The sequence below is a fragment of the Sapajus apella genome, unplaced genomic scaffold (genome assembly GCF_009761245.1).
Source record: "Sapajus apella isolate SASKATOON/1434 unplaced genomic scaffold, GSC_monkey_1.0 scaffold47, whole genome shotgun sequence".
In the NCBI taxonomy this organism is placed as follows: Eukaryota; Metazoa; Chordata; class Mammalia; order Primates; family Cebidae; genus Sapajus; species Sapajus apella.
The window spans coordinates 16,097,025-16,113,997 of record NW_022436987.1 but is presented as its reverse complement, the minus strand read 5'-3'; the positions used below and the strand labels follow the sequence as shown (position 1 = coordinate 16,113,997).

Below are 16,973 nucleotides of genomic sequence, written 5' to 3'. Positions count from 1 at the left end.
TGGAGAGCAAAAAAAAAAAAAAAAAAAAAAAAAGCAGGAGTTGCAATCCTAGTCTCTGACAAAATAGACTTTAAACCAACAAAGATCAAAAGAGACGAAGGGCATTACATAATGGTAAAAGAATCAATGCAACAAGAAGAGCTAACAATCCTAAATGTATATGCACCAATACAGGAGCATCAAGATACATAAAGCAAGTTCTTAACGACCTACAAAGAGACTTAGACTCCCACACTATAACAGTGGGAGACTTTAACACTCCACTGTCAATATTAGACAGATCAACCAGACAGAAAATTAACAAGGATATTTGGACTTGAACTCAGATCTGGACAAAGCAAACCTAACAGACATCTACAGAACTCTTTACCCCAAATCCACAGAATATACATTCTTCTCAGCACCACATCACACCTACTCTAAAACTGACCACATAATTGGAAGTAAATCACTCCTCAGCAAATGCAAAAGAATGGAAATCATAACAAACAGTCTCTCAGACCACAGTGCAATCAAGTTTGAACTCTGAACTCGGAAACTAACTCAGAACCACACAACTTCATGGAAACTGAACAACTGGCTCTTGAATGCCGACTGGATAAACAATGAAATTAAGGCAGAAAAAAGGATGTTCTTCGAAACCAATGAGAATGAAGACACAAGTACCAGCATTTCTGGGACACATTTAAAGCAGTGTCTAGAGGAAAATTTGTAGCAATAAATGTCTGAATGAGAAGCAAGGAGAGATCAAAAATCGACATCAAAGTTGAAAGAGCTAGAGAAGAAAGATAAAAAATCTCAAAAGCTAGCAGAAGACAAGAAATAACTAAAATCAGAGCAGAACTGAAGGAGATAGAGACACAAAAATCCTGCAAAAAATCAACAAATCTGGGAGGTGGTTTTCTGAAAAGATCAACAAAATAGACCACTAGCCAGATTAATAAAAAAGAAAAGAGAATAATCAAATAGATGCAATAAAAAACAATAAAGCGGATACCACCACAGATTCCACAGAAATACAGACTACTATCAGAGATTACTACAAACAACTCTATGAACATAAATCAGTAAACCTGGAAGAAATAGATAAATTCCTGGACACTTACACCCTCCCAAATCTAAACCAGGAAGAAGTCAAAACCCTGAATAGATCAATAACAAGGGCTGAAGTTGAGGCAGCATTTAATAGCCTACCAACCAAAAAAAGCCCAGGTCCAGATGGGTTCACAGCCAAATTCTACCAGACATACAAACAGGAGCTGGAACCATGCCTTCTGAAACTATTCCAAACAATCCAAAAAGAGGGAATCCTTCCCAAATAATTTTATGAGACCAACATCATCCTGATACCAAAACCCAGCAGAGACTCAATAAGAAAAGAAAACTTCAGACCAATATCCATGATGAACATAGATGCAAAAACCTTGAATAAAATACTGGCAAACCAACTGCAACAGCACTTCAAAAAGCTTATCCATCATGATTAAGTAGGCTTGATCCCAGGGATACAAGGCTGGTTCAACACACGCAAGTCTATAAATGTAATTCATCACATGAACAGAACCAAAGACAAAAGCCACATGATTATCTCAGTAGATGCAGAGAAGGCCTTCGACAAAATTCAACAGCCCTTTATGCCAAAAACTCTCAATAAACTAGGTATTAATGGAACATATCTCAAAATAAGAAAAGTTATTTACAACAAACCCACAGCCAATATCATTCTGAATGGGCAAAAACTGGAAGCATTCCCTATGAAATCTGACACAAGGATGCCACAAGGATGCCCTGTCTCACCATTCCTATTCAATATAGTATTGGATGTTCTAACCAGAGCAATCAGGCAGGAAAAAGAAATAAAGCATATTCAGTTAGGAAAGGAGGAAGTCAAATTGTCTGTATTTGCAGACAATGTGATTGTATATTTAGAAGACCCCATCATCTCAGCCACAAATCTCCTTAAACTGATAAGCAACTTCAGCAAAGTCTCAGGATACAAAATCCATATGCAGAAATCACAAGCATTCCTATACACCAATAACAGACTAACAGAGAGCCAAATCAAAAACAAACTGCCATTCACAATTGCTACAAAGAGAGTGAAATATCTAGGAATACAACTAAAAAAGGATGTAAAGGACCTCTTCGAGGAGAACTACAAACCACTGCTCAAGGAAATAAGAGAGGACACAAACAGATGGAAAAACATTCCATGCTCATGGTTAGGAAGAATCAATATTATGAAAATGGCCATACTGCCCAAAGTAATTTATAGAATCAACACCCTCCTCATAAAGCTACTAATGACCCTCCTCACAGAGCTGGAAAAAAATACCTTAAACTTCACATGGAACCAAAAGAGAGTCCACATAGCCAAGTCAATTCTAAGTAAAAAGAACAAAGCGGGAGGCATCATGCTACCTGACATCAAACTATACTACAAGGCTACAGTAATCAAAACAACACGGTATTGGTACCATAACAGAGATATAGACCAATGGAACAAAACAGAGGCCTTGGGAGCAACGCCACACATCTACAACCATCTGATCTTTGACAAACCCAACAAAAACAAGCAATGGGGAAAGGATTCCCTGTTTAATAAATGGTGTTGGGAAAACTGACTAGCCATGTGCAGAAAGCAGAAACTGGACCCCTTCCTGACACCTTGCACTAAAATTAACTCCAGATGGATTAACAACTTAAACATAAGACCTAACACCATAAAAACCTTAGAAGAAAATCTAGGCAAAACCATTCAGGACATAGGCATAGGCAAGGACTTCATGACTAAAACACCAAAAGCATTGGCAACAAAAGCCACAATAGACAAATGGGATCTAATTAAACTCCAGAGCTTCAGTACAGCAAAAGAAACAGTCATTAGAGTGAACCGCTAACCAACAGAACGGGAAAAAATTTTTGCAATCTACCCATCTGACAAAGGGCTAATATCCAGAATCTACAAAGAACTGAAACAGATTTACAAGAAAAAAACAAACAACCCCATTCAAAAGTGGGCTAAGGACATGAATAGACACTTTTCAAAAGAAGACATATATGAAGCCAACAGACTTATGAAAAAATGCTCATCATCACTCATCATCACTGGTCATTAGAGAAATGCAAATCAAAATCACATTGAGATAACATCTCATGCCAGTTAGAATGGCAATCATTAAAAAATCAGGAGACAACAGATGCTGGAGAGGATGTGGAGAAAAAGGAACACTTTTACACTGTTGGTGGGAGTATAAATTAGTTCAACTACTGTGGAAGACAGTGCAGTGATTCCTCAAGGACCTAGAAATAGAAATTCCATTTGACCCAGCAATCCCATTACTGGGTATATACCCAAAGGATTATAAATCTTTGTATCACAAAGACACATGCACACATATGTTCATTGCAGCACTATTTACAATAGCAAAGGCCTAGAACCAACCCAAATGCCCATCGATGATAGACTGGACAAGGAAAATGTGGCACATATAAACCATGGAATACTATGCAGCCATAAAAAGGATGAGTTTGTGTCCTTTGTAGGGACATGGGTGAACCTGGAAACCATCATTCTCAGCAAACTGACACAAGAACAGAAAATCAAACACTACATGTTTTCACTCATAGGCGGGTATTGAACAATGAGAACACATGGACACAGGGAAGGGAGCATCACACATTGGGGTCTGTTTGGGGGGACTAGGGGAGGGACAGTAGGGGGTAGGTAGTTGGGGATGGATAACATGGGGAGAAATGCCAGATATAGGTGATGGGGATGGAGTCAGCAAACCACATTGCCATGTATGTACCTATGCAGCAATCCTGCATGTTCTTCACATTTACCTCAGAACCTAAAGTGCAATAAAATAAATATATTTATATTTATATATAAAAGAATGATAGAATGAACTTTAGGGACTTGGGCGGGGGGAACAGTGAGAAGAGGGTGAAGGATAAAAGACTACAAATTAAGTGCAGTGTATTCTGCTCAGGTGATGGGTGTGCAAAAATCTCACAAATCACCACTAAAGAATTTATTCATGTAACCATACTCTAATCACTTGTAGAAATAAAAATAAACAAACAAAAAATAAATAAAAAGTAAATGGCATATCATTAGTAGTAGATTCTGTGATTATTGACATCGTAACTCTCACTGTTGTGTCCCTATTAATTCTGTGTATTCAGTTTAGGGAAATATAGCATGTTCTACAGGAAGTGGTATGAATCTTTTAGTTTTGTTTTTCAATTTTAAAAAACCTACTTAAAATTAAATGTAGTACAGTAAAGACATGTGTCCTAAGTTACCCTTAAATTTCTTTGCTTTTAGCAAGAATTCTTTAGTTCTATGTGCTAATTCTCTTGTGCCACTCAAAGGGAGTACATGGCTCTTTCATACATTTTCTTAAGAAAAGACAATTATTATTTTATATATTATTTGTTGATAATGTCACAAAATATAGAAAGAGTGGTACAGATATTGATTTCCTTATTGAATAATTTTAGTTACCTTTTGACATGTTTTTTAAAGGATTGGGCTGCCTCTAAATACATAGGCAGTGCAATGTAATATGTTGGTCAGGGTGAGATATAACAAATGGGCACATTAAAAATGTTACCTAAATTCAGAAGCTTCTAAACATGAAGGAAAGGAAACAAGAGCTTTGCTTCTATCCCTGGCACCAGATGAAGACACCTCCCGCCTCATCTAATAATAAGGATGATAAATACAATATCCTATTTCCATTTTTCTATGCTATGATATGAAAAGCAGTAAGTGTGACATTCCAGAGTCAGAAAAAACACAATGCAGTGATTTTACCCTAGCAAAATACATGGAAAAACAAACTGAAGTATTCACTTTTAGGTGTCATAAACCTCTTGCTTGAATTGACACATACATTGGGACTGAACATCAAATTTCACTTGTACACAAATAGGAGGACTTCTCCAGTCAATAAGAGAGTTGGATTTCACCAAATAGTGCCAGACGTAAACAAAACATTTGTTGCAAATAGAAAGTTGCACATAATGTAATCTTACACTAATTGGCTTATATTATCAGGTCTATGAATGATAATGTTCCTAATAAACCAATAATAGAATAAAATCTCAAGCACACCAATAAACCTGCTGCTGGAGTTATTTAATGTGGTTTTACGCAAGGAGCATGTGCTGCTAATTTAGATTCCGTTGACACAGCAGATTGCTATAATTGTGTGTGATGCTACCCAGTAGATGATAAGTGAGGCAGGTCAGTTCATCAGGCTTTATCTCTAATTAGCACTAAAAACACACACTCCAAACTATAGCAGAGAAAAGACTTGACCTTGCTAAATTAAACACATTGGAGGGAAGGCAAATGAAGCTCTATTTTGAGAGAGAGGGAGCTTTTTAAGCAATGACAGAAAGGTACCCACTTTGGGAGAGCCACATGCCCCATCACAACACAATGTATCAAGTCAACCCACAGTATTATTCCTAAAGAAAGAGTTGTTATTCTTTCTGACTCAATCTTTCTACCTTTTTCCCTATCCCCCATAAAACAGGCTAGATTACCTTTCTCGCAGTGGCTTCCTGTGAATCCAGATGGACAGACACATTTGTTAGGAGCCACACACGTTCCACCATATCTGCAGCCCTCTTCACAGAAAGCTGTTGCAAGAAAACAAAGTATTTATCTCAGATAAAAGGCAATACATAAAGTCATGGTAACCAGCATGAGCACTGAAACAATTCTTTCTTTGTGACATCGGGAATACATATCTGTACTACTGATGTATTTAAAAATTCCATACACAAAAAGAAATAAATGTAATAATACCTGTTTCACTGTTTAATATGAAATCAACTGCAATAATGAATGTAAAGTGTTTAGCACAGGGCTGACATGTGCTAAATGGTAGCTAGTGTTAACTTCTATCACTCTTACTCTTATTTATTTATTTGAAATCAAGTAGAATAAATTGAGTACCTAGGAAGGGTAGGGTCAGGATGATGGTAAAGGCCAACGTTCACTATTTTGTAACCTAATGTTTTTCACTAACCAACTTTTATGAAAATAAAAAACTTCTATGTTTTTTAAAAAAGACTTCTGATAGTTGATATGTTTAATAATTATAATATAAATGTAACTAATCTTTTACTTTTGAATATATATGTTTTTTCCAATATTTTGGTAATAAAAGCAATGCCTTGTTCTGATAGCTAAAATGATTAGAAAAACCTACATTATTCCTGTATGAAAAATTCCTCAATGTAGAAATGTTGGTCCCAAGGGTCTAGATTTTTAGGATTTTTTTTGATAAGCATTGTAAAGCTATTCTTACTCCTTCCCAGTGCTATCCTGGCAGCCTTCCCAGACCAGGTCAGCTCCCCTTAGTGCATACTTGCATAGCATTAAATAATTACATGAACCTCTCCATTGCAATAGTAAACACAATTACAAATTTACATATAATTGATTATCATCTCCTGCTTTATCAGTTGAACTGTAAGACCCATACAAATAAGTAGCATAATTGTTTTTACGCACCACTGCATTGTAGCCTCATCATCTATTCACATAGTAGATGCTCAAAACAGATTTGCTAAATGAATTAATCTAAATTCTACAGGTTGTTATGATAGTAAAACTCTCACTCTAACAACTCTGCAATTCTTTCATCCAGTAAATTTAATATCAATCCTTGCTGGATAACCAAGAATTTAGTGTACAAAACATGCAAAATTTTGCATTAATGAAGATGATTGCAACGTTAATCCTGTTTATTTTATTCACAAGAGAGATAGGTGAGCAAATGTTTTAAATTTTAATTGTAGTTTTAAAATGTCACCCTAGAAAAGTGTCATGGTTATATTTTGCCATGATCACTCATAATTAATATGAGTTTAAATTCAAAAGCCACATAATGTGTTCAGAAAGTTGAACATTATTCCAAATACATAGAACCCCTCACAATATTGATGTTTTACACATCATTTAATACCCTTTGAATGATTTAACATTTCATAGAATCAGCAATTAATTTCAATTGCCTTTCCTTCTGCCAAAGGACAGTGTGTACCTTGGAATTCAAATATCATTTTTTATTTCAAGCACCTTAGTACACTTCACCTATGCCAAAAAAAGATTTACACAATATCTTCCATGGTAAGTTCATCACAAAAAACAAAATATATAAGATATACATGTATAGATGTATGCAAAATTTCTTGTCCCAAAACTTACACCTTGTGGGCTCTGGTGACTGACATTTCAAAGAACAGTGAAGTGTTTTTTCAAACTAAAAATAACAGTTGGAAAGCCCGTAAGAAAATGTTTTAAGTAGCACCAAAAGAAGGCAGGGGCTTAAAACAGAAGGCTCAGCTTGGGTTTCTTTAGTGCACAGTTGAAATAGCACTTCATCTAAATTTTGCAGACCTGGTTAGGAGACTTAATGTTTCATGGTAGGTATATACATTTGATTTACTCAATCCTTAAGCAGAAATAATGATACAATGGAAGGTTTTATGAGAAGAGCATGAGATGTTTCTGATGTTCTAAGGATGTACAGATATGAAAATAAACAGAGTAGTATAATGATTAAATGAGTTAACATTTATAAAGAACTTAAAATGGTGTTTGGCACATAGTGTTATATAAGAGTTCTGTTAAATAAAATTAACTGATAACAGAATTGTTATGACTGTGAAACACAGACCAGGAACAGTCTAATATCCAGACAATATAAACACAATATTAGAATAGAATCTAATCATCAACATACAAGGTGTTCAGCTTCACCAAGATGGGCTTAAGGCACCCCTTTTTATTTAAGCTTGATTTGCTTTCTAATAAGGGTAGTTTTCATTCTTATCATGGAGGTGTCTGACAGTTGTATTGTTCTTATTACAGAAATGGTAAACTTAAGGCTCTGAAATCAAGTGTCCTAAGGCTCCTTAGGTAGAAAGTAGCAGAGACAATATTCAAGTTAAGACATCTTTGCCTTCAAAGTTTTACCACTTCCTTATCTGCTATAGTGTGGGTTAATCTACAATCCAGTGTTCACAAAGGTAGTTAATTTTATTTTTAAAATCGTTCCATAAGGGCTAAGGGAACTGACTAAAATTTAAAAGAAAAAAAATGCCCAAATTGCATGTTGCATTAAAAAAATGGGGATAAAGAGCTATTCAAGTTTATGTGCCTATTATCTAATTTCTATATTTGCCCAGAACTAATCACATTGCTCCCAATCTAGGCACACATTATTTTTAATGTGATTTATCTGAAATAACCAATAAAACCATTGCCTAGTTGAACCTTAAACAATATACCAAAGTAATTTCAACACAAAGCAAATAAAGAAGGAATATGTCATCAAAAACATAAACTATGTTGTGGAAATTAAGATCAATTCAAGTTTTCTTTGAATATCTAATAAAATATTAGAATATACTGATGTAGTCTGAAGATTGTGCATGGATTATTTATATATGGATAGGCTCTTCTTGATTGACTATGAACTCAGCATTTCAATGAAAAGGACTCTCATATGCAGAGGCCTGGTAATTTGTGCAGCATTATTTAGTTGATGGCAGAAACAAAACAAGCAAGCTGAATCACCCCTACATTGTCTTTCTAGTTTGTGAGGAGATGGGCTGGCAGAAATTTTATGGTCCTGATTCTTGCTCTATATTTATTAACTGTATGACCTACAGCAAATCATTCCACTCCTGTGTGCCTCAGTTTTGTCAAGAACAAAGCAGCTAGGGATAATAATATGATTCATGCTGGGGGAATTAAATTAAGTTACCAACATAGACCATCCAGCTCAAGGCATGGAAAATGGAATGTGCTCACGAACTGGATGTGATTGTTTTTATTTATCACCAAGACTCTGCTTTTCTAGATAATGATACAATTATGAAACAGTTTATGTTCTAGATTCTAAAGATACAGTAGTAAGACAGTAAAGATCCCTGTGCCATGGATCTTATTCTTTAGTGAGGACTCCTCGTCCCTCCTTCCTTAAATTAGTGCCCTTTGTAATATCATGTGGTTTGCAATGAAACTTAGAATCACAGCTACTTTGAAAACCCAGAGAAACTCAGTTACCATGGATATGTGACTTAATATGTTGGTTTTTCTTCAACTGCTACCCAGATTATGAAGCGTGGCAAAAATAGATGGTGTGTGTGTGTGTGTGTGTGTGTGTGTGTGTGTGTGAAGTAAGATAAACCTGAATCTGTCATTATAGTACCATTTGTTATTAACTTACTGCCCGGGAGGAGATGTTAGATTGAATCAACTGCAAAATGGTATGTGTCTAATTTTGAAAGAACCCCTTTCATTGTACAGGAAAATAAAATCACAAAACTCATATTTGAGAAAGGTTCAATCCACAGAAAGATTACTTTTTTTTGGTATTAAAATATAAAATATTCTCAGCATGTAAAATAAAATGTGGGCAATAGGGGAACAAAATGAGAAGGTGGGTTTGCAGATGCCAGGATTGTGGATGTCCAGTACCATGATCATGTGCTCAATTCAACAAAAGCCGTTTTACACTAATAAAAAGTAATAGACCTTCACTTTCTAAACACTTTTCATAATCTTCTTAAAGTTTAATGGCATCTATGTAGTTCCTAGGGACACCCTGAAATTCTGAAACAGTAAGTAAACATACAAATTTCAACACCATCTGTTAGAGGGTAAACCTTTTCTTCCTTCCAAGTTTACTTGAGGAAGAATTTTCCTTGAGGCAGCATTTTTCCAAAGCTCATTCCTGACCTCTGCCTGTGAACTTTGCTTATTCTACCCTATGGAGGTGGAGGAATTTATTTTGTTGGTAAATTTGGGAAACATATATATTAGGATGATGGTGCTTAATTGAGAGAGGCAGGAGGATGGGCTGGGAAGCTCTGTGTGATTAGAAGTAGACAATTGTTGCATTTCTAGCTTTATTTTAGATAGCATGTTAGTAGGTATGAATTACATTATTTAAATTAACTGTTTATTTAAATAGATAAAAGCTGGCCACTATAGACAATGATTATAAGGTGACAGGCTCCAAAAATAATAATTAATTTGACTATGTCCACCTAAAATCCAAAATTGAAAGGAAATCATAAAAATCTGATCACGTTCAGCAAAAGACCATGCCTGCCATTCTTCTTTCTTAAGTGTGAACTGCCTTCAGAATTATCAGTTTTCCTTACTTATTTAATAACACTTTCCTCTCTGGAACTCAGTGGATAAGTCAGCCTTCTTCTGTGTTTATTTTTAGCAAGCCAGCTGTGTTTACAAATTGAAACTCATGATCTCCAACCCAGCTCTGTTAATAACAAAGGTGACATCATCACTTCTACATTTGCTTTTTGGTTTCATTCCTCACCTTGTTCAGAGCATATTTATCAAATGCCCCTCAAACATTTTGGTTGTCACAAGATGAAGCGAGGAACAATGTGGTCCTATTACTTGGTGGGTCGAAATCACGAATGTTTAAACATCCTACAATGCACAGGACATCCCTGTATGAAAAAGAATTATCTGGCCCAAAATGTCAATAGTGGTGAGGTTGGGAAACTCTGCTGTACCTTTTCACAATGTAAGTTTATGAAGTGTCTTCAGGAGCAAAATTTTATTTTTTTAATCCTGTTTTCCACTCTGTCCCCCTCAACCTCTCCCAAAGAACACTTAAAAATACCGAGAAAAGATAAGAATAAAAATCGGTAACATTGCTAGTGTAATGTAAAAACCAAATATCCAGATGACTACAATTCTTGCTTTTCATGTTATCATTCTGTTCTAAAGTACAGAGTATATTATAAAATTTAATATTTACTTCAAAAATCACTTTTGACACAATCAGTTACTATATATGTTTGTATCAGCAGTTCCAGTAGCCATTTCCACTCTCCTTTCAACAGTAATCATAACAACAATACTAATGGTAAATTCTATTTGTTGAAAACTTATTAAATGCCAAGCACTGCAGTAATGCCTGAAATCATAATTCCATTTCATCCTCACAGTAACACTGTCAATTAATCACATTATACTCATTGTCAGGTGAGAAAGCTGGCTTAGATAAGCTAAATAAGTTATTGAAGTTTGCACCACTACACAGTGGCATCCTGGGTTTGAAGACCAGAGTCCTAACCACATCACTACGCATTCTCCATTTAGGGCTCTGCCACCTACTATGTGCAGATAATGTACAGGGTGTTGGGAAATCTATAACTAGTCATGAAAATTGTCGCCATCCCCAAGAATCTCATAGTGGAGTAGCAGAGAGAAAGGCATATAAAACCAAGCATAATAAAATGTGATAAATGCTACCACAATAGCATGAACACAGTGCTGAAAGAACAAAGAGGAGAAAATGATTAACTATGCCTCACAGGCTGATGCAAAGCTGCACAACAGAGCTAGCATTTGAGATGGGCCTGGAAGAATGAATGGGCTTTTGCCAGGTGGGGAAGTGCAGGAAAAGGAATATTCATTTCAGGTCAAAGTTTTGTCCTGAGGAAAGGCACTGAATAGAAGAAAATGAACAGGTGTTTATAACTTACACCAAATTGAGAGGCTGAATATTTAATAAGAATGCAGTAAACCATTCAGGGAAGCGAGGACATTTTAGAATCTGTGAACCAACCCCCTCACATTCTCATTTCCCCTCTACCTCTTGGAGTTCTTAGTCACCTTAAGGCACAATCGTTTACCACATAGATATCTGCATATGGACTTTTGCCCTGTCCATTATTTGAGTTAGTTGGTTTAAGACTATGCATTGCTAACTTTTCTTACTACAATAAAAGAGTATGAAAAAAGATTTTGATTAAAGACATTTATATGCACATATAAATAAACAGAAACATAAAATGTATTCTTAGAATGTATAATGCATTCTGATATTTTCTACTATATTCTATATCATTTATAAAATGCAGCTATGATCCAATGACTTGTTTTTGCAATGCACTAAAGCTGAAGTTTAAAAATCACTTGTTGTATACATACTCTTTTAGTTCATAGCATTTTGTGATAGGATGGGGAAATGAAGTCTTTTACATGACTCCTGAAATGTTCAGATTGAGATTTTGCTCTTAGGTCTAGAAATATTAATATGATAAGAAAATTTCTACAAGAGCTATTTTCCATGAATGTAGGTATAGCAGAGACAACATGGCCTCCACAGATGAAAATATTTATTATCCAGACTCCTGTAGAAAATCTCTATTACAGCAGATAAATTAGATGAGAGAGGCATAGGTTAGAGAGGAGAGAGAGAATTAGAGGAGAAACAGAGTGTATTCTTCTGCATTTCATTTTTTCACCAGTGTATATGCTTCTCTAACCAGACTGTGAGATTCTTGGGGACTAAGGTCACATTTTTTGCAACTCTGAATTCCTGTATATCATCTTGAGTATGTTTGATAATAAACCTATATTTGTTATTAAAGTAATTTTATTATATCAGAGAAAATAAAAATTTTGAGAGGATAGTTTTATATTAACTATATCATAATATTTGAGATAAACATTTAATAAAGGCAGATCAATCCAGCTTAAAAAATACATTTTGGAGAAGATGATGGAAAGAAGACAAGGCTAACATATAGCTCCTACATGGATGGACAGAACAGCACAGGGCAAAGGAAGCTCCTAGCTGAAATTGGCAGTAGTTCCAAGAACTACTGCAGGAACATATCAGGAAAACTGAAGGAATTCACCCATCCTTTTAAAGAAGCAAATTCTGTGAAACAACAGGTAAAAAACTGTGAGTGCCCAAAGAGTGAGAGAGGGAAAACCTATCTCTGAACATACATTTCCACTGGGCAATCTTAAAATCCAGATCACTGAAGAAGGATTTACCCTTCTTTGGGTTTAGGGAATCACAAGAAATTTAGAAGTACCAAGTAGCACAGGAAATGCCTTGAACACACTCCCAGTCTCCAGCTTGAGCCCCAGGAAATCCACCCCTTGACTACATCTCCTATGGGACCTTAGGGAAGGCAGTCAGTGGAATTGGGAAGGAGTCATGGGGCAAAGGAAGCTCCCAGCTGATATTGGCAGTGGTTTTGACTGAGTACAAATTTTCTTGGGTGGAAGCTGCTGTGGATAGGAGTGAGTGAGTTTAAGAGTGCAGGAGCTGCCACCCTCAGGAGTGGTCAGATGGAGTCAGGACAACATTCCAAAAGCCATGCTTGCTTCCTCAGAAGGGTAGCTCATGGCCTGGGGCAAGATCTGAGAAGGGCACTGAGGGAGTGAGACTAGTCTCGCCAACTGTGTGGGAGCTGGGTGGGGCCTCTCACTATCCCCCACTTCCCTGGTGAACCATATAGCACAGCAGAGGTGGCCAAGATCCCCTCTGGAACATAACCCCATTGGCCTGAGAACCACTCTCCCATTCCCTACTGTGGCTGTAGCAAGTCCCACTTAAGGAGATTCTGAGCCCAGACCTCCCTAAATCTGCCCCCACATGCTAATATTTGTCTACCTACCTTGGTAGCCTAACAAAAAAGACAAACTCTTTATGGCCCAACACATTGCCTGAGAAACCAAAATATGTACATTGGCCATTTTAGGGCAAGCTTAGAGCCCCCTACCTCTACTGCAGCTAATTCTCTCTTGAAAGTACCACCTCTTGCCTGGAGGTCAACCAGCTCACACCATTACAGCAACTCAGGATAGGATAACTCTGATCCTAGGAAGGAGAAAACGAGACCTAAATTCCACTGCCTATACATTTTGGCTAACAAGAAGTCATAGGTGTCTATGTGACATCTTCACTGCTAGTATAACCAGCATTCAGGAAAGCCAGCACACTAAATATATCTACAACCAAGGACCCTCATAGAGCCTACTTCACTTCCCTGCCACTTCTAACAGAGCATGTGCTGGTATCCACAGCTGGAAGGCTTGAAGACAGATCACAAAATTGATAGAACATTAGTGATATTAACCAAGAAAAGAAGAGAGAAGGTCCAAATAAGCTCAATTAGAAATGAAAAGGGAAATATTACAACCAAGGCCACAGAAATAGAAAAGATCATCCAAAGATCAAAAACATGAACAAAGCCTCCAAGAAATTTGGGTTTATGTTAAATGGCAAAACCTAGGTATAGTTGGTGTTCCCGAAGAAGAAGGGAAAGCTAAAAGTTCGGAAAGCTTATTTGAGAGAATAATTGAGGAAAACTTCCCTGGTCTTGCTAGAGATCTAGGCATCCAAATATGATAAGCTCAAACACCACCTGGAAAATTCAACTCAAAAAGACCATCATCCAGGCACACAGTCATCAGGTTATCTAATGTCAAGACAAATGAAATAACCTTAAGAGCTGTGAGACAAAAGTATCAGATAACCTATAAAGGAAAATCTATCAGATTAATAACAGATGTCTCAGCAGAAATCTTACAAACCAAAAGGGATTAGGGTCTCATCTTCAGTTTCCTGAAACTGAAAAAAATATAAAATATATTGTCATACAAGGAACTTGTATCTAGCAAAACTAAGTTACATAAACGAAGAAGAGATAAAATGTTTTTAAGACAAACACTGAGAGAATTCACCACTACTAAGCCAGCACTACAAGAAATGTTGAAAGAAGTTCCAAATCTTGAAACAAAATCTCAAAATATACCAAAAGGGAAACTCCTTAAAGCATAAATTTCATAGGGCTTGTAAGAGAATAACAGAGTGGTGGGGAAAAAACAAGGTATAAAGGTATAAAGGCAACAAATAACATGAATAGAACAGTACCTCACATCTCAATACTAATGTTGAGTGTAAATGGCGTAAATGCCCCACTTAAAAGATATAGAATGGCAGAATGGATAGAAATCCACCAAACAAGTATCTGCTGTCTTCAAGAGACTGACCTAAATCATAAAGACTTAAGGCAAAGGAGAGGGAAAAGGTATTCTGTGTGCAATGAACACCAAAAGTGAGCAGGAGTAGCGATTTTTATGTCAGACAAAACAGACTTTAAAGCAACAACAATTAAAACACATAACAAGGACATTATATAATGATGAAAGGATCAGTCAAACAAGAAAATATCACAATCCTAAATATATATGCACCTAACACTGGAGCTCCCAAATTTATAAAACAATTACTACTAGACCTAAGAAATAAGGTATATGGCAACATAATAATAGTGGAAAACTTCAATACCCCACTAACAGCACTAGGCAGATTATCAAGAGAAAAAGGTAACAAACAAACAATGGACTTAAACTATACCCTAGAACAAATGGACTTAACAGGTATTTACAGAACATTCTACCCCAGAACTGTATAATATAGATTCTTTTCTTCAACACATAGAACATTCTCGAAGATAGACCATATGATAGGTCACAAAATAAGCCTAAATAAATTTTTAAAATTTGAAATTCTATCAAGTATCCTCTCAGACCACAGTGGAATAAAACTGGAAATCAACTCCAAAGGAACCCCCAAAACAATACAAATACATGGAAATCTGCTCTTGAATTATCTTTAGATCAACAATGAAATCAAGATGGAAATTTAAAAAAATTTTTAAGCTTAATGATAATAGTGACACAACTTAACAAAATCTCTGGGATACAGCAAAAGAAATGCTAAGAGTTAAAGTTCATAACATTTAATACCTACGACAAAAAGTCTGAACAAACACAAACAGATTATCTAATGTCACACTTCAAGGAGCTAGAGAAACAAGTAAAAAACCAAGTGAAAACCCAGCAGCAGAAAAAAAAATAACAAAGATCAGAATGAAACAAAATTGAAAAAAATCAAAACAAAAGATAAATAAAATAAAATGCTGGTTCTTTGAAAAGATAAACAAAATTGATAGAACATTAGTGATATTAATCAAGAAAAGAAGAGAGAAGGTCCAAATAAGCTCAATTAGAAATGAAACAGGAAATATCACAATTGATACCACAGATACAAAAGATCATTCAAAGCTACTATGAACACCTTATGCACACAAACAAGAAAATCTAGAGAGGATGGATAAATTTCTGGAAATATATACCCCCTCAGATTAAATCAGGATGAAACAGAACAAATCAATGACAAGTAGCAAAACTGAAATAGTATTTTTAAATTGCCAACAAAAAAAAAGTCCAGGACCAGATGGATTCACAGCTGACTTCTATCAGATATTCAAAGAAGAATTAGTACCAATCTTACTGAAACTATTCCAAAAGACAAAGGAAGAGGAAATCCTCCCTAAATCATTTTATAAAGCCAGTATCACCCAAATTTCAAAACCAGGAAAGGACATAACAAAAAAAGAAAACTGCAGAACAATATCCCTGACGAACACAGATGCAAAAATCCTCAACAAAATACTTGCTAAGTGAATCCAATAGCATATCAAAAAAGATAATACACCATTATCAAGTAGGTTTCATACCAGGGATGCAGGGATGGTTTAACATGCACAGGTCAATAAATGTGATACATCACATAACAAAATTAATAGCAAAAAATCATACAACCACCTCAATACATGCAAAAAAAATTTGATAAAAATTAAGTATCCCTTTATGATTAATACTCTTAGCAAAATTTACATAGAAGAAACATACTTCAAGGTAATAAATGTGATCTATGGCAAACCCATAGCCAACATTACATTGAAGAGGGAAATGTTGAAAGCCTTCCTCTTGAGAACTGGAACAAGACAAGAATGCCCAGTTTTACCACTTCTATTCAACATAGTACTAGAAATCCTAGCCAGAGCAATCAGACAAGAGAAAGAAACAAAGGGCATCCTAATCAGTAAAGAGGAAGTCAAACTGTTGCTGTTTGCCAATTGTATACCTAGAAAATCTTAAAAACTCATCCAAAAAGCTCCTACATCCGATAAATGAATTCAATCAAGTTTCAAGATACAAAACCAATGTACATGAGTAGGTAGCACTGGTACACATCAACAATGCCCAAGCTGAGAAACAAATCAAGAACTCAATCCCTTTTATAAGA

The 16,973-nt window shown here is 35.8% G+C and overlaps 1 protein-coding gene across 2 annotated transcripts in view; it reads right to left on the bottom strand.

Annotated features, from left to right (window-relative positions):
• Positions 1-16,973, bottom strand: part of NELL1 (neural EGFL like 1) — an 874,275-nt gene that overhangs the window by 195,230 nt on the left and 662,072 nt on the right. For both annotated transcript variants that reach the window (XM_032240986.1, XM_032240987.1), the window contains exon 15: positions 5,563-5,658. In XM_032240986.1, the coding sequence (XP_032096877.1) occupies positions 5,563-5,658 (96 nt within the window). The remainder of the gene's footprint in view (positions 1-5,562; positions 5,659-16,973) is intronic.